Genomic DNA, 25,161 nt, shown 5'->3' with positions numbered 1-25,161 from the left:
TTGAATTTCCAGCTTTTCTGCCCTGCTTTTTCCCCATCTTTGTGATTTTATCTACCTCTGGTCTTTGATGATGGTGACGTACTGATGGGGTTTTGGTGTGGGTGTCCTTCCTGTTTGTTAGTTTTCCTTCTAACAGTCAGGACCCTCAGCTGTAGGTCTGTTGGAGATTGCTTGAGGTCCACTCCAGACCCTGTTTGCCTGGGTATCAGCAGCAGAGCCTGCAGAAGATAGAATATTGCTGAACAGCGAGTGTACCTGTCTGATTCTTGCTTTGGAAGCTTCCTCTCAGGGGTATACTCCACTGTGTGAGGTGTGGGGTGTTGGTCTGCCCCTAGTGGGGGATGTCTCCCAGTTAGGCTACTCAGGCACTTGAGTAGGCAGTCTGTCCGTTCTCAGATCTCAACCTCCATGTTGGGAGATCCACTGCTCTCTTCAAAGCTGTCACAGTCGTTTGTGTCTGCAGAGGTTTCAGCTGCTTTTTTTTTTGTTGTTGTTGTTTAGCTGTGCCCTGTCCCCAGAGGTGGAGTCTACAGAGACAGGCAGGACTCCTTGAGCTACTGTGAGCTCCACCCAGTTCGAGCTTCCCAGCAGCTTTATTTATCTACTTAAGCCTCAGCAATGGTGGACGCCCCTCCCCCAGCCTCCCTGCTGCCTTGTGGCGAGATCGCAGACTGCTGTGCTAGCAATGAGGGAGGCTCCCTGGGCGTGGGACCCTCCCGGCCAGGTGTGGGATATAATCTCCTGGTGTGCCCGTTTGCTGAGATCCTTGGTAGAGCGCAGTATTGGGGTGGGAGTTACCCGATTTTCCAGGTGTTGTGTGTCTCAGTTCCTCTGGCTAGGAAAAGGGATTCCCTTCCCCCTTGCGCTTCCCAGGTGAGGCGATGCCTCGCCCTGCTTCAGCTCTCGCTGGTCGGGCTGCAGCAGCTGACCAGCACTGATTGTCCCGCACTCCCTAGTGAGATGAACCCAGTACCTCAGTTGAAAATGCAGAAATCACCTGTCTTCCGTGTCCCTGTGCTGGGAGTTGGAGACTGGAGCTGTTCCTATTTGGCCATCTTGCTCTGCCCCCTCAGATCGGCCATTAACTGTATCTCTATTTTCTAAAGGTATTTTAATACAATGGAATTGATGGGCAAAGGGCATATACATTTTTAAAATGTGGTAATTATCTCCAAATTATCTACTTGAAAAGTCATCAGCAACTTAAACTTCAAGCAGCAGTATAAGTACCACTGCTCTTTATTCTCACAAACATCGTGGATAGAAAACAGTCTCATTCCTCTTTCAACTTAAATTCTCTTATGAGAAACACTAAGGATTTTTTTCCTATGTACATAAGTAACCTGTAGATCTGCAAAAAAAAGTACTTTGCTCACTTTTACAGTTTTCTTGTGGATTTGATTGGAAAGAATTCCCTGTAAAATAAAGATGTGCTATCTGTATATATATAACTGACATATATATAAAACATATTATATTAGCAATATATACAATTTGTTATATATATAATCAATAATATATATCATATCATATATAATAAATAACTTCCCTGTAGGATGAAGATATACTTTTCATCTGAATACATATTTTTACATATTAGTAAAAATATATATTGTAAATATTTTTCAAGTGTGCTATCTTTTGTTAATTTTTTTCTGATACACAGGGGATTTTAATTAGTTTGCTAAATCAATCTTCAGAATGCCTGCTTGTCAGATAATTCTTAGGAAGGCCTTTGTTAATATAAAATGTACCTGTATAAATAAGTCTTTGTGTTTTCTTCTGGTAGTTTTCTCATTTTGCATATGTAAAAATTTTAGTCTGTATTCCATCAGGAACTCATTTTTGTGACATAAAGTTTCATTAGTTTTCTTCACACAGTAGGCATTTTATTAATAACTCATCCTTTCCTACTCATCCAAAATGTTACCATTATCAATCCCTATGTATATATCTTATATATATTTCAGTGTTTTTGAATTTCCTATTCTGTTCCATTTATTTATCTGTGTTTTCAGCTGTTAGTAAATAATTGATTGTGGGAATTAATAGCACATTTTGATATCTAGAGGAGCAAGTCGTTTCACTCCATTATAAAAATTTTTAAATGTCACCACAATGGTAAGACAGACAGCAAGTGTCATGCAAAAATGATAAAACCATGATATTTTAATTAAGTTTATGTAAAACTGATAAACATATTAAGAGCTCACATTTTGAGAAAACTGAGTCTTCCCATTCAAGGAGCCCACGTCCCACTTCCAAGTGTCCCTCTAAGAAGCCACAGTAAAGAACCTATCTACCTAGGTGGATTCGGATGTAAAACCAACCAACATAGGGTTTTATCTGAGAACTCTTCGCCTACTGAAAATGGCTCCTGGTATTTTTGACATGGGAATGAGTTCTCATTAGGCATCTCCCTATCATGTATATGACCCATGTTTTAAACGTGTATATGCTTAACTTCGTGAGTTAAATCACTCAAATTCTCCACCAAGCACTACAGGCGGGAATTGCCAGCGATGGAAAGCAGCTGAGGCTCCGTTTGGCTCCTCGGCTCCGAGGGTGCCGGCGCCCTCCAAGGCCCCCGCCTCAGGGGCTGCGGTGAAACCAGGCCTGGGGCCCCCCTCCCACCGCGGGCTGAGCCCCGGCTACCTGTCCTTTCTGTCTCGGGCGTCCACGTCCCAGAATCTGCGCTTCAGGCAGCGCTCCACCTCCGCGGCGTCGCCCTTGATGGCCGCCCTGTGGATCTTCCGCAGTTCCCAGTCCAGGGTGTGGTACCCGCGACCCGCGTACTCTTTGTCCCTGGAGCTCAGGAGCGCCTGGTCCAGGCGTCTCCCGAAGCTGAAGAGCTTCCTCATGGTGGCGACTTCTCAGACGCCCACAACCCGCTCCTGAGCCGCCGCGGCCCCTCGTGGCCTTTCCACCCCCACCCAGTCCCAAATCCGCGATCCCCCCACCAACCCGCGATCCACCCCCAAATCCAAGATCCCTCCCCAAACCCGCGATGTAGCTCAGAATCCGCGATCCAGCCCGGTCCACCACAGCCTTCAGCAGCGACACTCGCAGCCTCCGACCTCTCAGACCGAGAGAGCCCCGCGAAGCCGTTAGGCGCGCGCCTGCAGTTCAGCGCTCCGACCTCTCAGACCGCGTGAGCCCCGCGAAACCGTTAGGCGCGCGCCTGCAACTCAGCGCTCCGACCTCTCAGACCGCGTGAGCCCCGCGAAACCGTTAGGCGCGCGCCTGCAACTCAGCGCTCTGACCTCTCAGACCGAGCCCCCGCGAAGCCCTTAGGCGCGCCCCTGCAACTCAGCGCTCAGACCTCTCAGACCGAGCGAGCCCTGCGAAGCCGTTAGGCGCGCGCCTGCAGTTCAGCGCTCAGACCTCTCAGGCCGCGTGAGCCCCCGCGAAGCCGTTAGGCGCGCGCCTGCATCTCAGCGCTCCCACCTCTCAGACCGAGTGAGCCCTCGCGAAGCCGTTAGGCGCGCGCCTGCAGCTCAGCGCTCCGACCTCTCAGACCCAGTGAGCCCCGCGAAGCCGTTAGGCGCGTGCCTGCAGCTCAGCGCTCAGACCTCTCAGACCCAGTGAGCCCCGCGAAGCCGTTAGGCGCGCGCCTGCAGCTCAGCGCTCAGACCTCTCAGACCGAGTGAGCCCCCGCAAAGCCCTTAGGCGCGCGCCTGCAACTCAGCGCTCAGACCTCTCAGACCAGCGAGCCCCGCGAAGCCGTTAGGCGCGCGCCTGCAGCTCAGCGCTCAGACCTCTCAGACCGAGCGAGCCCCGCGAAGCTGTTAGGCGCGCGCCTGCAGTTCAGCCCTCCGACCTCTCAGACCGAGTGAGCCCCGCGAAGCTGTTAGGCGCGCGCCTGCAGTTCAGCCCTCCGACCTCTCAGACCGCGTGAGCCCAGAGAAGCCCTTAGGCGCGCGCCTGCAGTTCAGCGCTCAGACCTCTCAGGCCGCGTGAGCCCCCGCGAAGCCGTTAGGCGCGCGCCTGCAACTCAGCGCTCAGACCTCTCAGACCCAGTGAGCCCCGCGAAGCCGTTAGGCGCGTGCCTGCAACTCAGCGCTCCGACCTCTCAGGCCACGTGAGCCCCGCGCAGCCGTTAGGCGCGTGCCTGCAGCTCAGCGCTCAGACGTCTCAGGCCGCGTGAGCCCCGCGCAGCCGTTAGGCGCGTGCCTGCATCTCAGCGCTCAGACCTCTCAGACCCAGTGAGGCCCGCGAAGCCGTTAGGCGCGTGCCTGCAACTCAGCGCTCAGACCTCTCAGACCCAGTGAGCCCCGCGAAGCCGTTAGGCGCGTGCCTGCAGCTCAGCGCTCAGACCTCTCAGACCGCGTGAGCCCAGCAAAGCCTTTAGGCGCTTGCCTGCAGCTCCCCGCTGCGACCTCTCAGACCGAGTGAGCCCCGCGAAGCCGTTAGGCGCGTGCCTGCAGCTCAGCGCTCAGACCTCTCAGACTCCCTGAGCCACGCGAAGCCGTTAGGCGCGCGCCTGCAGGTCAGCGCAAGCCGGGACTCCGGAAGCCGCTCCCAAGCCCGCATAGCCGGCAGGGGGCTGCTGCAGCTCGGGCGCAGGCGCCGCTGGCTTGCGGGTTCTCCTGGGCTCGGGCGGGAGGTCCCGGAATCGCAGGCGTGCATCCCTTCTGGCCTGAGGGCCCGCTGGCCGTGACTCCCGCCGGCTCCTCCTCTGAAGAGAGATCGCGGCAGCTGACGGGGACCCTCCGCAGCCACCGCGGATGGGGCTGGGGTTTGGTTCCCGCCCCGGCGCAGCCGCCGCGGGGCAGAACGCCTGGCTTGGCCGCAGCCACGGCGACATCTAGCCCCGGTTCTGCGAGGCTGGGAGCGCCAACCAGCTTGGGAGTTGCCAGGCAGCTGTCGCCAGCAGGTAGAGGGCGCCTGCACCTTGGGCGCCCAGGTGGTGGAGCATGGCCTGGGCGGCCTCTGGATCGCGAGTGCACCTGGCCTGAGAGCCCGCCAGGCCCTGCCCCCGCCGGCTCCTGCTCTGCCCGAGCTCGGGACCTCTAGCCGGGAGCCCTCTGCAGCCACCGGGGATGGGGCTGAGGGCCGGTTTCCGCGCCTGTGCTGCCGCCGCAGGGCAGACCGCCTGGCTTGGCCGCAGCCACTGGGACGTCTGGCCCCGGTTCTGAGATACGGGGAGTGCGGGCGGGCTCGGGGATTGCCTGGAAGCTGCTGCCTGCACACAGAAGCCGGCTGTAGCTTGGGTGCCCAGGCGGGCTGGAGGTGCATGACCTGGTCTGCCTCGGGATCGCCAGCGCGCCCAGCCTGAGGCCCCCGGCCATGCCTCCCGCCCCACTCCTCCACAGGAGGGAGATCGGGGTCGCTGGCATGGGCACTTGCAGTCACCCCGATTGGGGTTGATCCGGGGTTCTCAGTTCTCGCCCCTGTGCAGCCGCCGCCGAGCAGAATGCCTGGCTTGTCCGCAGCCACTGGGACACCTCGCGGGCCGGGCGGGCCGGAGGGTGAAATCGCTGGGAGGCGGGTGCCTACTCGCCCTGTGGCGCCTCTGGGCCCCAGGGGCCGGCCTCCGGCGCACAGGGCTCCCCAGCATCCTGGGCGCGGGTCCGCTGCCCGCATGAAGTCACCTCAGAGAGGATGAACTTCGGGTTGCCTTGTCCGGCTGTGCTGCCAGGCGGGGCAGCTGACCTGCTGATGGGGTGGCTTTCTTCATCTTGCCCACGGGACAGCGGGCTGGGAAGCCAGGGGCCGCCGGGACCTGGGGCTGGAAGCCGCATCTGCCCACAGCCGCAGCCTCCTGCACCTGCCATCCTGGCGGCGCCCTGGCGTCGGAGAAGCAGCAGGCGCGGAGCTCCTGCAGCTGCACCCCTGCAGCAACCCGTCCCGGCGCAGGCAGCAGTGGAAGGCGGCCTCCTCGCGCGGCTTCCGCGGCTGCAGGACCAGGGGTGCGGCCAGCACCGTCCTCGCGCCCTGCGTCTCGTGGACATTAGTTCTCCCTGGAGGCGGCTGGACCCGAGCGAGGCTCGCAGCGATCTGCCCCCGCGAGGACGCGCATGCAGGGCTCAGGATCCCGCACTCTGGCCCCGCGGCACCGCACCTTTCAGCAGCCCTTCTCTTCCTCTTGTTAAACTTTCGTCACTGCCATGAAAAGCATCCAGGAGTCCTTGATTTCGACGCTGCCTCACGCTCAACCGAGCTCATCGGACGGGCAGTTCTCCCCAGGGCCCGCGGGCAGCTTGTTCCCGGGCGGCGGCTCCTCCTGGACGCAGCTCCTTGTGGGTCCACCAGGATCCGGAGAGCCAAGGCCTGCCGCAGCCAGCAGGCCTGGGGAGAGGAAGAGTAAGGCGGGCTCTGCAGGGCAGCGGGCCGGGACCATGAGAGAGGCGGGTCAGTCTGGGCTCCAAGCGCAGCCTCTTGGGATTACCCGGGACCCACGGCTTACAATGCGCTTAAATCCCACGCCTTTCCCGAGAGACAGCGCGTCATAGCCACCGCCCAGCGCTCCTGACCCGCTCCCACTCTCGCTGCCGCGGAGGGTGTGTTGGGGAGAGACGGACGCAGGGAGGGAAAAGCGCTGGGAGGGCGAACATCTTTTCATAAACTTTTCCCCTTCTATATGCCATCTCTGATGGGAGCCTTTTTACATATTTTGTTTATTTACTAATTGGGTTGTTTGATTTCTTATTGTTGAGTTGTAAGTGGTTTTTAATGGTCTGGATGCAAGACAAGTGTTTTGCAAGTATTTTCTCCCTGTCTGTGGCTTGTTTCTCCATTCTCTTAATATTTCCTTTCCCAGAGCAAAAGTTTTTAATTGTAACAAAGTCATACCAATATCTTCTTTCATGGTAAAATGTGCTTTTATGTACTTTAGTGTTGTATCTACAAAGTAATTGCCAAATCCAAAGTTACCTAAATATCTATTCTTTTTGTTATTTTACAGAAGTTTTACAGCTTTTGGATTTAAATTTAGGTCTAAAAATTGAACTCATAAAGGTAGACAGTATAATGATGTTTACCGGAGGCTGTGTTGCTGGGGAGAAAAAAAATGGGAAGTTGTTCACAGGTGCAAAGATTCAGTTAAACAGGAGAAATGCGTTTTGAAATCTATTGCACAGCAGGATGACTACAGTCAATAATAATGTACTGTATATTTCAAAATAACAAAAAGTAAATTTCAAATATCTGACCACAAAAAAATTGAGGTGATGGATATTTTATCCACGATGTAGTCATTCCTCATTTTATACATATATCCAAGCATCACATTGTACCCCATAAATGTATGCGATTATGGTTTGACAATTTAAAATATTATTAACTTAAAAGTGTATCCTTCGAATTAATTTTTGAGGAGCAAGGTCTGTGTCTCAATTCCTTTTTTTTGGCATATATGTATATATAATACATGAAATGGATTCATCACTGTTTTTGAAAAAGCTACCCTTTCTCCATTGAACTGCTTTTACCTTTTTGTAAAAGATCAATTGACTGTGTTTGTGGACTCTTATTTCTGAGTTCTCTATTCTGTTCCATTGATCACTTTGCAAGTCCTTGAACTTTGTTCCTCCCCTACAATATTGTTGGCTATGCTGGTTAGTTTGTCTTTCTATATAAACTTTAGAATTAGTTTTTCAGTTTCCACACAATAATTTGTTCATGCTTTCACCAAAGTTGTATTGAATTTATAAATCACATTGAAGAGAATTGACATCTTAACAACACTGAGTCTAATTTTGTGAACATGGATGTCTCTTCATTTATTTAGATCTTTAATTTCTTTCAACAGATTTTATAGTTCTTCTCACATACACCCTGCCCGTATTTTGCTAGATTGTGTCTATTTCATTTTCTTGATGCTAATGAAAATGGTATTGGGCTTTTAATTTCAAATTCTCATTGTTCGTTGCTGGATGTAGGACAGCAATTGATTTTGTATATTAACCTTATACTGTGCAACCTTGCTATAATCCAGAAGGGTTTTTGGCTGATACTTTGAGATTTTCTACATAGAAAATCAATTTATCAGTGAGCAAAGGGCATTTTAATGCTCCCTTTCCAATCTTTATACCTTTTACTTTATTTTATATTCTTGTCTTATTGCATTAGCTAGGGTTTTAGTATGATGTTGAATAGGAGCAGTGAGAGAGGATAACTTTTCCTTATCTTTTGTGTAAAACATCCCATTTTTCATATTATGTATGATATTGTCTGTAGGGTGTTCTTTTGGTGTATGTTCTTTATCAGTTGAGGAATTTCCTCTGCTGAGAATTTTAACCATGAATGGGCTTTGGAGTCTATAAAATGCTTTCTTAATCTATTACTGTGATCAAATAACTTTTCTTTTTTAGCTAGTTATGTGATAGATTGCCTTAACTATTTTGTGTTAAGCCAGGCTTGCATACCTGGAGTAAATCTCACTTGGTCTTGGTGTGTAATTCAACAATGTATTGCTAGATTCAGCATGGTAATATTTTGTTGAGAATTTTTGATGAGAGACATTTGAACATTTGTTTTTCCTTAAATGTCTTTTTCTGCTTTTGATATTAGAACTTCATAGAATGAGTTGGGATATGTTCCTTTTGCTTCTGATTTTTGGTAGCAATTATAAATAATTGATATCTTTTCTTCCTTAAATGTTTCATAGAATTCGCTAGTGAAATGATCTAGGCCTGTTGCTTTCTTTCTTGGAAGATTGTTAATTATTCATATATTTCTATACTAGATAAAGAGTTATTGGAATTATCTATTTCTCCTTTTGTAAGTTCTATGGACTAAATTTTTTTTTTTTTTTTTTTTGAGACCGAGTCTCGCTCTGTCACCCAGGCTGGAGTGCAGTGGCGGATCTCAGCTCACTGCAAGCTCCGCCTCCCGGGTTCACGCCATTCTCTGGCCTCAGCCTCCCGAGTAGCTGGGACTACAGGCGCCCGCCACCTCGCCCGGCTAGTTTTTTTTTTTTTGTATTTCTTAATAGAGACGGGGTTTCACCGTGTTAGCCAGGATGGTCTCGATCTCCTGACCTCGTGATCCGCCCGTCTCGGCCTCCCAAAGTGCTGGGATTACAGGCTTGAGCCACCGCGCCCGGCCTGGACTAAATTTTTGTGTCTCCCCAAAATTCATGTGCCAAAACCAATCCTCAGTGTGATGGTATTTGGGTATTTGAGGTCCTTTGAAAAGTGATTAGGTCATGAGGATGGAGCCCTCATAGGTGGGATTAGTAGTTTTTTCTAGAAAGGTTCCTCACGCCTTCTGTTATGTGAGAACGTATTGCAAAGATGGCTTCCATGAGCCAGAAAGTGACTCCTCAGCAGACATGAAATCTGCTGGTGCCTAGAATTGATCTTGGATTCCCCAGCTTCCAGAAATACGAGAAATAAGCTTCTGTGTTTGTGAGCCACCCAGTTTATGGCATTTTGGTATAGCATCCTGAACAAACTAAAAGAATTTTGGTAGTTTGTGTCTTTCAAGATATGGATCCATTTTGTCCAGGTAATCAAATTTGTGAGCACATAGTGTTTATACTATTCATTTATTATCCTTTTAATGCCGGTGGCATCAATACTGATAACCTTTCATTTCTGATACTAGTAATTTTTGTCTTCTGTCTCTGTTTCTCATTTGTCTCCTCTCCTTCATTTCTCATCCCCTTTTTGCCTCTTCTTCTTCCCCTTTTCCCCCTCCTCCTTTTCTTCCTTCTCCTCTTCCTTCTTCTTCATTGTCTTCTTCTTATCCATTAGATTATATAAAAGTAAGCAAAATAGAGATTTTATTTTACCTTCATGTATTCCTTCTCTAAGCTCTCCTTTCTTTATGTAGATCCAAATTTCTTATAATTTTTCTTCTTCCCGAAACTCTTCTTTGAAATTTTTTACAAAGTAGGTCTACTCATGACACATTTCCTCAGTTTTTGTTTGTAAGAGAAAGTATTTTTTCTCCTTCACTTTTGAAGAATAATTTTACTAGATACAAAAATATCAGTTGATTATAGTGTTCTTTCAACACTAATATAATATTTCACCTTACTGTCTTTTGATTGGATGGTTTCTGAAAAGAAGTCTTATATAAATCCTATTCTTGCTTCTTATAATCAAGTATTTTATTCCATTCTCTTTCAACAATTTATCTGTCTTTGATTTTCTGAAGTTGAAATATAATTTGCATATGTGTATAGATTTTTGGTATTTTTCTGGACTTCCTGTATTTGTTGTTTCAGCACTTAATGTTGGAAAATTCTCAGTCAATATTACTTCAAATACTTATCTGCATTTTGTCTTCTTTCTTCTCTTTCTAGCAATCCCATTGTGCATGTGCTACATGCTACAACAATTACTGAATATTCTGTTCTTTTTTTCCGTTGTTTTCTCTTTGCATGTCAGTTTGGGAAGTCTCTATTGACATATCTTCAAGATGACTGATGTTGTTCTTGACCGTGTTCAGTTCACTGATAAACCTGTTGAGGACATTCTTCATTTCTGTTGCAGTGTTTTGTTTTCTAGCATTTCCTTTTTTTTTTTTTTTTTTTTTTTTAAGAAAAAGGGTTTATGTCACTGAGACTGGAGTACAGTGGTATGAACATAGCTCACTGTAGCTTCAACATCCTAGGATTTAGGAATTCTCCCACCTCAACCTCTGGTACCACAGGCATGTGCCACTATGCCTGGCTAGTTATTTGTTATTTTTATTTTTATTTTATTTTTTTGAGAGAAGGGTCTTATTTTGTTGCCTATGCTGGTCTTAAACTCCTGGACTCAAGCGATCTTCCTGCCTCAGCCTGGGATTATAGATGCGAGCTGGGATTACAGATGTGAGCCACTGCACCCAGCCAAAATGGATACATTTAAAATATACTGTTTTTAATGTAAATGGAAGATGGATAATTACTATGAGTATTTCATTAATATTTTGTGGGAAGCCTAATAAAAATAAAATTTCCTGTGAGTATACCTCACCCCTCCAAATGTTGAGCCACTTCTCCAAGGAACAGTTCTTTGGCTGATATTTGGTGTTTTATCTTTTGCCAGTAGTAAAATGAATGACATGACTTATGGCCCAAGGCTTTACTCAGAAGCTTGGAGCCTGTTACCAGTGCTGCTGGGAGCTCCTGAGGTAGATACAAAGGCCAGGTGTCAGGGAGACTACCCAAGAGCAAAGAGCCAGAGAGGGGAGGCAGGTGCTGTTGGACACAATTGCCATCACTAGGCAGATGCTGTGAATCCAACACAGATCTGAGTCAGGTTCCATATGCAGGGTCTGGGGCGAGTGCCTGGGATCACTGTGTGGCTGGAATTCTCCAGAAACCTGGTTTATACAAGTGTAATTGAAACTTGAAGCAGCATCTGATGCAGCTGGGGCAAGGCTGATTAGAACTAGGTGGTTGGAACACGGTCTAGCTAGGAAGGGAAGGGACCATGCACATCAGGGTGGAGGCTGCAGGCAGGCAGATGGCCATCACAGCCCAGCGGGCTGCCCATTACTCTCCTCCAGGCCCAGGAGACTAAACACACTTGAGTCGCAACTGCCTCTGGGCGTGGGAGCTGTGGTCTTGTTTCCACTCACACGTCCCAGCAAGAAGGAGCTTCCGCTGTGCTTGCAGACTTGACCCTACTAGTCTGGGCTGGGGAGTTCTGTGTCTGCCCATGGCTGGTCATTATTGTCTACAAAACCTGCTGTGATCTGTGAGAATTTTTATGACTAGGTAGCTCAAGGGCATGATTACATGCCTATGCTATTGCTGAGGGAATATCTCTATTTTCAGGTGAAGATTGTTTCTAATTTTATGTTCAGAATTCCATACAAGAGGCACAGTGGAGGTATATAAATGAAGATTAATCCACCAGCATTCTTTCAAAATACTGAACCACACTTTCTGATAGACATTGGGGTGGGGTGGCTGCAAGCAGAATGTCTGGGTTGGAATTCTCATTCCACAGCTTCATGCTGTGTGATAGTGAGTAACTTACTTTCCCTCTCTGTGTCACAGTTTCCTATTCTCTAAAAACAGATAATAATAGTGACCTACCTTATAGACTGTTATGAAGATTAAATTAATTTTTATATGTAAAAAAGACTTGGGACACAGATTTTCTGTAACTTTTAGCCATTGTTATTGCTACCTGAAGTATAAAAACAGAAATGTGACCCTGGTCCTTGACCTTGGGTAGCATCACAAGATAAGCAATAGTTTAGGGAAAAAATATTTGTACTGGGTATTTTCATTATTCAAAACATTATTAATAATGTGCTATTAAGATAATGTTACAAAATTAAAATATTAAAAAGAAGCCCATGGTACAGAATCAGAAAGTCTTACTGTGCATGTGTGTATTTTGACTCTCTATAATTCCTCTGTCAATCATCAGCTTTGCAGATTTCAGTTAACTGGGTCAACTTGCCAGTAATAACTGCTTTGGTCTCCCCATCTCTAACTCACCTCATGATCTATTTGCTGTCCTGCTGCTACAGTAACCTTGCTACAGTTCTCTTACCTGATGATCTTCCTTTTCCCAGCAAAACACTTCATACTTTCCTTCATAACACATCACACACACACACACACACACACACACCATAAACACCCCCATACACTCACACACCACACACCAGAAACTCACACATTCCACACACATCACACACATGAACACCCCAGTACACACATATTCATACCACAAATACCACACACACATCACACCCACCACCTACACTAACATACATACCACACATACACTATGAACACCCCAATACACGCACACTCATGCCACACACACACACCACACACACACACCCACCACCTACAGTAACATATATACCACACACACACACCAAACACACATTCCCCACGCACACCATGAATACCCCAATACACGCACACTCATACCACACACACACACCACACACACCCACCACCTACAGTAACATATATACCACACACACACACCAAACACACATTCCCCACGCACACCATGAATACCCCAATACACGCACACTCATGCCACACACACACCACACACACATCACACCCACCACCTACAGTAACATATATACCCCACACACACACCAAACACACGTTCCCCACGCACACCATGAATACCCCAATACATGCACACTCATACCACACACACACACCACACATCACACAAACTTATACACACTGCAAACACTCACTTCCTACATCCACACACACGACACACACACACACACACACCACATGCATCACACACACACCACAAACACTCCCGCATACACTCACACGTATCACACAATACCACGCACTGACGCATCCCACGCACACACCATAGACACCCCAATACACACGTACTCATACCACACATACCACCACCCCCACACCATATGCACATCACGCACATTCTCACAAATACAACACTCACCACCTACACACACACACCACATACACACAAACCATACACACCACATGCAGAAAACACACACAAAAACACTCCCCATACACTCACACTCACATACCACACATAGAACACGCACACACCGTGAACATACACACACTCATCACACACAGCACGCACATCACACAAACTCTCAAACACACCACTCATGCACAGACACCACATACACAGACACCACACACACCACTGCCATCCCTCATACACTCACACTCACATACCACAAACACACCACACACACCTTCCACACACACCCACCACACATCCTTATACCACACTCATCACATATACCAGTCACATACACCACACACACATCACACGCTCTTACACACACTACACATTGCACTCGCCATCTACTCACACACATTTCACACACACACACCACAAACATCCCCCATACACCCACATACCACACACACCACACACTCCACACACACACCATAGATACCCCATATATACATGCATGCCACACCCACACACCAAGCCCACTACACGCCGTATATACTCACACACGCCACATAAACACAAAACACCCGCACCCACACTCACACACATCACACACACCAGTCTCCTACACACTCACACACACAAACTCACACTCACACACACACACTCACACTCCTTGAAACGCTTCTCTTCACTCACTGATCCCTTCCTGACCCTAATCCACACCCACCGGGCTGCCCGGGCTTTCTTCCACCAGGACCTCCATAGCCCCTCCCTCCAGGGGTTTCTCTCCACTCTGGGCTCCCTATGGAGCCTCTGTTGCTTCTGCAGCCCTTTGCTCCCCACCTCCGCATGCATTTGCCTCACTGACTCTCCACTCTGGGCTCCCTATGGAGCCTCTGTTGCTTCTGCAGCCCTTTGCTCCCCACCTCCGCATGCATTTGCCTCACTGATTGCGCTGGACCATCTTGGTGGTTTTTCCAGTGTGTCCCCCCATGACAGGTCTCCTTACATACACCGCAGGCCCTTTTGACGAGCCCAGATCCTGGCACCGGCCGTTCCTTGGGCATTGTACATCCCTGCACATAGGACCACATCTGGCACACAGTATGCACTCAGCTGTAATTTCAGAGCATGAGTGCTCACAAGTATTAGGATCAATGTTCAGAAGGTGCTTTCCTTTTTACTGAACCTGTGGCCTACTTGATTTACCTGAAAGTTTGTAATTCCGTTCATTAAATTTCTGTTAAAATATTAATACACCAGGTGACTCTCAATATTGTTGCTGCAAATTATGTTTTCATTAAGATGGACAAAGACTGAACAAGCCACATGTGCAGGGCACTGAGTTCGAGAATTAGCCTAGAAGCACTGGAGTCTTCAGTGATTTCTGTTTATATCAACAAACAGAAGAAAAAGGATAGAAAAGACAAGTATATACAAATGAAATTAGAAACTGAAAAAAATTAATAGTTATGTAAAATTAACTAGGTGCTGGGCAAATTCTATATAAAAATCTCTATTTTTCATTTGGGGTGCAGTGTCTCAGGATTTTTGCTTCCTAACTGATTAACTGGAGTGTTGTACCATGATTACATTGCCAAGACTACTTTAATAGTATCTGTGCTAAGTATTTTTTTGAGCTTTTGTTGAGGTTTACTTGACATATATAGAAAAGCGCACATTTAAAAGGTGCAGGCTGGGGGCGGTGGCTCACAGCTGTAATCCCAGCACTTTGAGAGGTCAACACAGGATGATTGATTGAGTCCAGCAGTTTGAGACCACCCTGAGTAACACGGCAAAAACCCCTCTCTCTACAAAAAATACAAAAATGAGCAGGACATGGTGGCCTGCGCCTGTGGTCCCAGTTACTTGGGAGGCGGTGGTGGGAGGATCGCTTGAACCTGGGAGGTCGAGGCTGCTGTCAGCCAGGACTGCGCCACTGCACTCCATGCATCCCGCCTGGGAGACAGAGATCCTGTCTTTTAATAAGCAAATAATAAAAGGTTCAATTTGATAGGTTTTAACGTGGGTGTAGAAGTCTGAAACCATTACAACCATCAAGGTTACCAACATATTTCTTGTTTTCTTTTTTTGGGGGGAAGGTTGGGGGGGGAACAGTGTTTGGCGTCATCCAGGCTGGACTGCAGTGGCACCATCTTGGCTCACTGCAATGTCTGCCTCCCAGGCTCAAGTGATCCTGCCTCCTTAGCCTCCCCAGTAGCTGGGACCACAGGAGTGTGCTACCAAACCCTGCTCATTTTTGTATCTTTTTTTTTTTTTTTGGTGTGTGTGTAGGCACTGGGTCTCCCTGTGTTACCTAGGCCGGTCTCAAACTCCTGGGCTCAAGCGCTGCACCCACCTCAGCTTCCCAAAGTGCTGGGATTACAGGCATGGGCCCCTGTGCCCAGCCATACATATCATTTCCAAGCACTTCCTTGCTTCGCTTTCCCTCCCACTTCTTCCAGCCTACCCATTCCCATGCAACAACTGGAAATGATTTTGATTTAGAATATAAACACACTTTATATGTCTAAAGAGATAACAGGTGGGGAAAATGGAAATAGTAAGAGACTTATTTTGTATATCAAAATTATCAAGTAAAATTGAAAAAGAACAGTATTTAGAATGAAAATTGAATTACTGAAACGAAGAATTTAGTGGATTCTGAAACAGCAGATTAGACGTATGTGAAGAGAGACAGCAAATTAGAAGAAAGCTCTGAAATAATTAACCAGCATGCACAATAGAGAGACAAGAATTGGGAAATATGGAAGAGATGTTAAGGGACGGGGGGGAAGAGGAAACACTGAGGAGATAATCTGTGGGAATGTCCATCTATGTGACTAGAGATGGGCACTGTTGCTGTAGCATTGTACAGCATTGCACCGTCGAAGGGAAAGCATCTCTACAATGAGAAATTGTATGGGTTCATTCACCAAATGTTTTGTCTAGTCTAGAAATGTTATGTATCTTTATCACAAATTCTCCTTTTAAAAATATAGGTAATTATACATTAAAAGAATTTTGTAAAGAACAGCATGCATAGCTGAAATGTATTTGGCAGCATTTATTAAACACTCCCTCTGCATATTGAAGTCTGGGTCACACAAAATAGTCACACAGGGGCTGCTGTCAGCCATTGAAAAGAAACACTAAATCTATTGACTGAACTCAACACGCTGACAGAAAGGCATGCTGAAATAGAAAAAGTGTAAGAAAAAGTCAATTCAACCAAAACAAATGTCCCGAATCAAATAGGAAGCTTGACTTTCAGCAAAGTAATTTCGAGAATATTAACACATGATTTGCCCCATCAATCATATCATTTGTCTATCAACCCAACGTTCTCACCTTAGGCAGCACAGAGTACCAGATTCTTCAAAGGAAGACGAACAACCGTCATTACATGTGAAGTAACTCATGCAATGTTACACACCAATTGAAAAAAGCAATATTTCTGTGAATGATGTACAGCAACTAAATTAATCTCCTTCTTTCTTTCCTTCTTCTTCTTCTTTCTTTCCTCCTCCTCCTCCTCCTCCTCCTCCTCCTCCTCCTCCTCCTCCTCCTCCTCCTCCTCCTTCTTCTTCTTCCTTCTTTCTTCTTTTTTTGAGACGGAGTCTGGCTTTGTCACCCAGGCTGGAGTGCAGTGGCGCGATCTCAGCTCACTGCACCCTTTGCCTCCTGGGTTCAACCGATTCTCCTGTTTCAGCCTCCCAAAGTGCTGGGATTACAGGCATGAGCCACTGTGCCCGGCATATGTATTTCTTTCTGAAGATTTGTTTTTGTTGGCAAGATTGTTCTTTTTTGTTTGCTTATTTGTTTGATGATATATTTTTCTTTCTTCCCTATATGTACATTCATTGAAGTGTAGCAAACTAAAAAGTGCATAGATGATGAATGTCTAGCTCTACGTATTTTTCCAAAGTAAACCACCAAGCAGATTAATTCTTAAGAGAATTATCAGCACCCCAAAGCCTTCTTGTATCTTCTGCCAGTCATAATCCTTTCCTCCCATCTTGCCAAACTATGTTAGTTTTATATCTTTTTTAAACCTTTTTATAAGTGAAATCGTACTATGTATACTATTTTGTTCAGCATTATGTTAGTGAAATATATTCATGTTATTGTTTGTAGTCGTGTTCCATTTACTTCAATTTCTACATAGAATTCCTGTTGTGTGTAAATACAAGTAGGTGATGATTCATATTTTTTAATTCTTGAAATTTTTATTGAGATAATTGTAGATACACAGGCAGTAGGTAGTCCAAAATAATCCAACGAGATCACATATATTATTTATCTGGTTTCCCCCAGTGGTAACATTTTGCAAAACTATAACAACCAGGACATTGACATTGATCCAGTCTACCAGCCTTGTTAAAACTTTCCATGTTTTATTTATATTTTGTGTGTACCTGTGTGCACATAGCTCTCAACGACTATGTCACATGTCTTATCTCCTGAATCCACCACCATAGTCAACCCAGGGCAGCTCCATCCCCTCCGAATTCTCTGGTGCTTTGCCTTTAAAATCACACCAACCTCCTTGCAATGCCCCCTCCACTATCCCTAACCCCTGGCAACAACTAATCTGTCTCCATCTCTAAAATTTTCTTTAAAAAATGTCATACAAATGAAATCATAGTGTTTAACATTTTGGGATTCAACTTTGTTCACTTGGCTTAATTCCCTGGAGATTTACCCCAGTTCTTGTTTATACCAATAGTTTGTTCCTTTTTATTGCTGGGTAAGTATGTCATGTTGTGGATATACTACAGCTTGCTTAAGCATTCACCTGATTAAGAATATTTGGGCTGATACTAGTTTTGGCAGATGACACCTAAAGCTGCTATGAACATGTGTGTGCAGGTTTTTATGTGAACGTAAATCTTCACTTATCTGAGATAAAAGCCCAAGAGTGCAACGGCTGCATTGTAAAAATCACATGCTTAGTTTTTAATCTACCAAATTATTCCCCAGACTGGTTGTACCATTTTACATTCCCACCAGCAATGTGTGAGCACCCCAGATTCTCTGTATTCTCAACAGGCATTTGGTGGTGTCAGCATTTTTTAACGTTTCTCTAATAGCTATGTGCATTTAACTGATGGCTAATGATGTAAAACATTGTCTCACATGTTTATTGTCCATCTATACCTCCTCTTTAATGAGAGGTTCCTCTTTTCTTCCTTTTAAATATCAAGAGTTCTTTTATATATTGTAGCATAGATCCCAGTCCTTTGTCTCTCTTGGCGTTGGGTCATGGGATGCTGTTTCTGGATGTTTCAGGTGAGTTTGCGTTGATCCCCAAGCTTGGCTGTGCGTTCTTGTCTTCTCCAGAGAGTACTTGGTTTCTTCTGGCAGTCACAGGACCACCTTAATCCAGTCAGTCACTGGACTGAATCAAGACTACATTTCAGCCGAGTGACTTTCCCAGTGCTCATCTCTTTTTAAGTCACAACCCCAGAGATTGTGATTTTTCCAAGCAGGATCTCCTTTAAAAGAGGTCACGCTGTCATCCCAGCACTTTGGGAGGCCGAGACGGGCGGATCACGAGGTCAGGAGATCGAGACCATCCTGGCTAACGCGGTGAAACACCGTCTCCACTAAAAAATACAAAAAAAACTAGCTGGGCGAGGTGGTGGGCACCTGTAGTCCCAGCTACTCGGGAGGCTGAGGCAGGAGAATGGTATAAACCCGGGAGGCGGAGGATGCAGTGAGCCGAGATCGTGCCACTGCACTCCAGCCTGGGCGACAGAGTGAGACTCCGTCTCAAAAAAAAAAAAGAAAAAAAAGAGGCCATGAACTCCCATCTCTGTCTCCCAGCACCCACAATTCCCAATGCTGTGCTTAGCTTTTTAGACCACTGAAAGCACCTCTTTTATTTGGTTCTTTTGCTTCTAATCTTACAAAAAAAATGAGGATTGGGCAAATCTATCAAGAACCTAAAGCCAGGCAGATGCCAGGCTCGCTCTCTTGTAATTCTTTCCAGATAATAGGTCCCTCAAACTCTCACTGCTTGATAGCCCAGTTCAGGGGTTCTCATATCCTGTGTCTCCCAAAACCACTTTATCTTAGCTGCAGATTCCTGTTTGACTGCAGTGCCCTAAACTGAAACTCGGCAGCAAATCCCCTGAAAGGAAAATGATTTGCAAAATGTGAGAATAATCTTAATACATATGTCTGTGTCTTGATTTTTTTTTTTTTTTTTTTTTTTTTGAGGCGGAGTCTCTCTCTGTCGCCCAGGCTGGAGTGCAGTGGCGCGATCTCGGCTCACTACATCCTCCGCCTCCCAGGTTCAAGCGATTCTCCTGCCTCAGCTTCCCAAGTAGCTGGGACTACAGGTGCCCACCACCGTGCCCGGCTAATGTTTTGTATTTTTAGTAGAGACGGGGTTTCACCGTGTTAACCAGGATGGTCTTGGTCTACTGACCTCGTGATCTGCCCGCCTTGGCCTCCCACAGTGCTGGGATGACAGGCGTGGGCCACCGCGCCCGGCCAGTCAGCACCCTTCTGATCTGTGTTTCCACCTCCACTCGCTTCTCCCTTGTTACACGCCTTTGACTTTGAGACTCCTGCCACCACACACGGTGACTCTACTGATGTCCATCATATCCTCTCCCTTCATGTAGCCTCTGGCTTCTTGTCACTGCTTCCCGTGAGCAGTCTGCTAATTTTTGTAATGTGACTCATGGTTCCTTGATTATTTTAACCTGGTGACTTTTCTCTCCACTCCACTGCAAGGTGTGACATCAAGGTGCAAGTCATGAAATCACTGGTCATATCTTGCAACTTGCTACACTTTATCATAAAAATCTTAGGCACCTAACCCATCTTTCTGTCCACCCTGCCATATCTTTTAACTATTGTATGCTTGTACTTCCTGAAACACTTTCCCAATACTTGGAGAGGACCTCTATTAATGGTTTTGTCAATTTTTTAACCCAGCCTGAATAAAAAAATAAAATAAATTCAGTGTAGTCCAAGGGTACTGTGTTTATAAAGTCAGCAATAGTGTACATTAATGTCCTAGGCCTTCACATTTACTCACCATCACACACTGGCTCACCCAGAGCAACTTCCAGTCCTGCAAGCTCCATTCATGGTAAGTGCCCTATGTAGGTGTACCATTTTTTGTCTTTTCTACCATATTTTTACTACACCTTTTCTCTGTTTGGATATACAAGCACTTACCATTGTAATACAATTGCCGGCAGTATTCTGTATAGTAACATGCTATACAGGCATGTGGCCTCAGAGCTACAGGATATACCATGTAGCATAGGTGTGTAGTAGGCTTTATCATCTAGGTTTGCGGAAGTGCACTCTGTGGTTCACACAGTGATGAAATTGCGTAATGACACATGTCTCAGAATGTAGTACTGTCATTAAGAGACGCATGGCTTCATATATTTTTTACTCTGTTCTTATGCTTCTCTCAGTAGAACTCCAATGATACAAATGTTAGGGTTTTTTTTTTGTATTGTTACACAGATCCTTAAGGCTATGCTCATTTTTCTTCGATCATTTTTCTTCTCTGTTGTTTATATTGAATACTTTTTATTGATCTATCTTTAAGTTCGTGGACTTTTCCCTTTGTCATTTCTATTCTGCTGTTGAGATCATCTTGTGAATTTTTAATTTTAGTGTTTGTATTTTTAGTTCTGAAATGTAACTGTCGTTTTCACTTGCAAGTTGAGATTTTCCTTGTTCTTTACAGGCTGAACCATTTTGGATTATATCCTGGATATTTTGGATGTTATCTTATGAGACTCTGGGTTTTGTTTAAAGCATCAGGACAATGTGCTTTGCTGTTGTTTTAAACGGCAATCAGCTAGGTCAGATTCAATACGCAAATTCCTCCAATGGGCTGTAGTTCTATTGTTGGTTCAGAGCCATGTGGCACAAGCACACAGAGAAAGTGAGCAGTGAAGATTCACTCTGAACTCCTGGAACCATAGATTCTCGGGTTAGAGAGAAGAGTTTCCTTCCTTCAGAGTTGAAGGTGCTTCTTGTTGGTAACTGTTGCTCTTAGCCCAGCTGCAACCACTGAATCACCACCATAGTATTGCTTAGGTTATAAAGAAAGGAAAGCAGAAAGATAGTAGGGAATTCATCCTCCTCTTTCTCACCTGTAGGGGCTCATTTTCCTTCCCCTCAGGCCAGAAAGAGAGATACTTTGGAGATTCTTTTGATCTATAACCAGGATGTATTTAGTTTCTTTAAGCCTCCTCTCATTGCCCAGTTTTGCATGTTGCTTGTTTTTAGTTTTCAAAGTAAGAAAAATCCTGTGATTCTCCTGATGCTTTATACCTCTATGCTTTCAGATTAATGTGAAAGATTATTTAAAAATAAGCTTTCTGTAAAAATGAAGGGCATCCAAAGAAGCCTGCTTTCCACTTGCCTTCTGGCCATCTTTCCTTTCTGCGGGGGTTCAAGAGTTTGGAGGTGTTGGATCTGGCATCAGAGTGGTCACCTTTCCCTCTGATGGGGGAGCCTAGTGGCCTTAGGAATAAACGAAGCCAGTACTGAGGAAGGGGAAACTGAGAGGACCGAGGAAGCACCGATTTTACACGCCTGTGGAATGCAGGAACTCTTTATCGCAGGAGCGGGTCTTTATTTTTTTATTTTTTATTTTTAAATAAAATACATGTGCTGAACATGCAGGTTTGTTACATAAGTATACATGTGCTATGGTGGTTTGCTGTACCTGTCAACCCATCATCTAGGTTTTAAGCCCCACATACATTAGGTATTTGTGCTAATGCACTCCCTCCCCTTTTCCCCACCCCCTGACAGGCCCAGGTGTGTGATATTCCCAGAAGTGGGTCTTTATATTAACGAGTCTCTAAGGGGCGAAAGGAGGGAGAAAATAGGCTGGGCTAGCACTCCGCTGAGTTCTGCACTGCACTGGTTACCTAACTTTGTGCTGTTTGCCGCTGTCTTCCCTGCTTCTGCCCCTGGCTTCACTTCCTGGAACAGAGCCCTGGGGAACCCAGGAGCTGTGGAAAGCCAGCTCTCCTTTGTGGCCCAGGAAGCACAGAAATTCAGCCAGCCAAGAGACAAAGAAAGAGAAGTAAAGCCAGCACATGGAGATAAGAAAGTGAGCATAACTTCAGAGCAGTATCGCCAGGCCCAGTGAGGCATGCTTGGATCTTGACACAAAAATCCCTCTTCGACTTGATCCGGCTCCAGTATGGATCTTTCACTTTAGCCCAGAGTGCCTCCTTGAACTCTCAAACGTATTCTGAGCTGAGCGCGATGGTGATTTGGGGTAATCATGATCTTCCCCAGGGGGATTTTCTCTCTCAGAGCTCAGACCTTGCGCATGGCCCCTGTGACCCACCTCCTGGAACTGGGGGCTCTGGGGAATGCCTGATGTGTCTCAGGACGGAACAGGCACGGTCCACCACCGCTTGTGCTAACCATGGAAACGAAGAGTACATGGGGCATATGTAGCTCAAAGGTTATGTGCAATTTTATCAGAAAATAAGTGTAATTTATTCTAACACTGAAAAATGAATTAGGTCCTCATGCTTCTTTTCTTCTCCTTTTTTTTTTTTTTTCCCCCAGACTAGGTCTCACTCTGTCGTCCAGGCTGGAGTGCAGTGGCATAATCATGGCTCACTGCAGCCTCGACCTCCCTGGCTCAAGCGGTCCTCCCGTCTCTGCTCCTGTTTCTCATGTCTGATTGACAGGTGGATAAAATCACATGCCTGGCACCTCTCCTTGTGCGGGAGGTCTGGTCACATTTTGCGGAAGTTGGAGAGGCGTACACTAGATGGCGCTGTTGGCTTGCATTATACAATTCACACTGCATGGGGTGGAGAATTGAATTTCACATTTGAGAAATGGGAAAGGAGGAAATAAAAACATGGAATGTCCTAACCTTTCTGAAAATCCAAAAAAGGCCCAAGGAAAGCTAGTTCAATTATTCCTGCTGTGACAAACTATGATACGGTCAGACATGCGCACTCTGGCGGGGTGTTCCCAGCCTGGGCTGCCCAAGAGGTGGCAGCTATTCTAGGACAGATGGAGTGTGGACCCTATGGTGAGCTGGGATCACTCTTAGGAATGACCATCAGCCCAGAGCCATGGGGCTTGTTAGATGCAGGGGTGAGTGGGGGGTCGCCGGAAACAGCCCGCTATGGGTGCTCTGATGTCCGAATGCCACTCTGGTCACCTCGAGATTAAAATTTAGAGGCAGACCATCCTGTGTGGCCTATTGGTGAGACAGGGACTCAGAGGAACACAGGAACCACCCACACGTTCGCCCTGCCATGGCTACCGGCCGCCCAGGCACGCCTTGGCTCCCTTTGAGTTCACCATCCTCGTTGCTGCATCCCGTCCTTTTCCGGACACCTCTATTTTTCTCACACCTGGAAATTACACCTGCTGGCAGTCTTCAGAATTTTCCAGAGTTGACAACTTGGGGCTCATTTGTTTCTGCTCATTTTTATTTAGTTTTTCAGACGTGCTGTGCTCCAGGCAAGACATGATAATAGCTCATCAAAGAGAGGCTGTTTTGGGGAAGTGGAGCAGCTGCCGCTGGTTTTGGAGCTGGGGTAGCTGCCGCTGCTACCATCACCGCAGCGGCCCGAGGAGTGGCCTTGGGAAGGTGGTGGTCACCATGCTCAGAGCTGTGCTTGGAAGTGACAAAAAGTGTGCTGGTACAGAAAGCCAAGACCGCTGAGCAGGCTGAGTGCGGTGATGATGTGGCTGCAGCTGGGAAGACAGCCATGCCACAGGGGCATGCACCCCCAACTGAAGACAGCAATCTGCCCTCTGCCACCTACAGGAACATGGCGGGTGCCCGCCATTCTTCCTGGATTCTCATCTCCAGCACTGAGCAGGGAACAGGGAGGAATGAGAAGCAGCAGATGGGCAAAGAGTACCGTGGAAGAGAGAGGCAGAGCTGCTGGACATCTGCAATGAGGTTCCAGAGCGATTGGGCAGGTCCCTTACTCCCCATGCTACACAACTTGAAAGCAAGGTGTTCTTGAAAATGAAAGGAGATCATTTCAGGTATCTTTTTGGGGTGGCGTCTGGAGACAATAAACAAACCTCTCTGTTGAACTCCCAGCAGCTTACCAGGAAGCATCTGAAATTAGTAAGAAAGATAGGCAACCCACACAGCCAATTCGACTGGGTCTGGCACTTAATTTCTCAGCCTTTTGCTATGGGATTCTAAACTCTCCTGAAAAGGCCTGCAGCCTGGTAAACACGGCATTTGATGAAGCAATTCCTGAGTTGGATACGCTGAGTGAAGTGTCTTATAAAGACAGCACTCCCATCATGCAGTGACTTCGGGACAGTCTCACTCTGTGGACATTGGGAAATCAGGGAGAGGCGGGAGATGCTGGGGAGGGAGAGAACTATGTCTGCCATGCCTCACGATCTGTTCAGTGTCACCCTGTACCATCCACATAAATCCTTTTGTGAGATTAAAAAAAAAAAGAATTGTACATCGTCTTGTGATTTTTCACAGCCTCAGCCTAGCTGTGAATGGTTCGTGGGATAAACAGCTGGTATTGGTATCTAGAACCCAGATTGGCTGCATAAACACCACGGCATTCTGAAGTTTTGGTTTTGATTGACGTTGGCAAGATTACTGTGTGTTTAATTTTCTTAAAGCTGAACACTGTGGTGATGGGTTTTGAAATTCAGCATAATTCTTTCTGATAGGAAAAATAGACCTGAATGTTGTGTACCTCTTTGGAAAGTTTAATCCAGTATCAAAATAGTCACTGAAATACAATTCCATTGTAAAGTTGTACAGAAAGTTATAGAGGTTGTGTTGTGTTGCTGGGATGTGGAGTGAGACACCCGC

The 25,161-nt window shown here is 46.4% G+C and overlaps 2 protein-coding genes and 1 pseudogene across 2 annotated transcripts in view; 1 reads left to right on the top strand and 2 right to left on the bottom strand.

Moving 5' to 3' along the window:
- LOC719477 (ankyrin repeat domain-containing protein 18A-like) overlaps nt 1-2,944 on the bottom strand; it is a 69,703-nt gene extending 66,759 nt beyond the window's left edge. The window contains 1 exon segment of the mRNA XM_077966435.1: nt 2,656-2,944. Within this exon segment, the coding sequence (XP_077822561.1) occupies nt 2,656-2,861 (206 nt within the window). The 5' untranslated portion in view covers nt 2,862-2,944.
- Nucleotides 2,945-3,510: 566 nt separating this feature from the next.
- LOC100427111 (uncharacterized) lies at nt 3,511-6,341 on the bottom strand. The gene has a single exon (XM_015118135.3). The coding sequence runs from the start codon at nt 5,584-5,586 to the stop codon at nt 4,429-4,431; it is 1,158 nt and encodes a 385-aa protein (XP_014973621.3). The 5' UTR covers nt 5,587-6,341; the 3' UTR covers nt 3,511-4,428.
- A 9,836-nt stretch (nt 6,342-16,177) lies between these two features.
- On the top strand, nt 16,178-24,761 carry LOC100428188 (14-3-3 protein beta/alpha-like; annotated as a pseudogene).
- Nucleotides 24,762-25,161: the final 400 nt, after the last annotated feature.

The sequence above is a fragment of the Macaca mulatta genome, chromosome 15, assembly GCF_049350105.2.
Source record: "Macaca mulatta isolate MMU2019108-1 chromosome 15, T2T-MMU8v2.0, whole genome shotgun sequence".
In the NCBI taxonomy this organism is placed as follows: Eukaryota; Metazoa; Chordata; class Mammalia; order Primates; family Cercopithecidae; genus Macaca; species Macaca mulatta.
The sequence above is the reverse complement of the archived record's forward strand: the minus strand, read 5'-3'. Positions and strand labels throughout refer to the sequence as shown.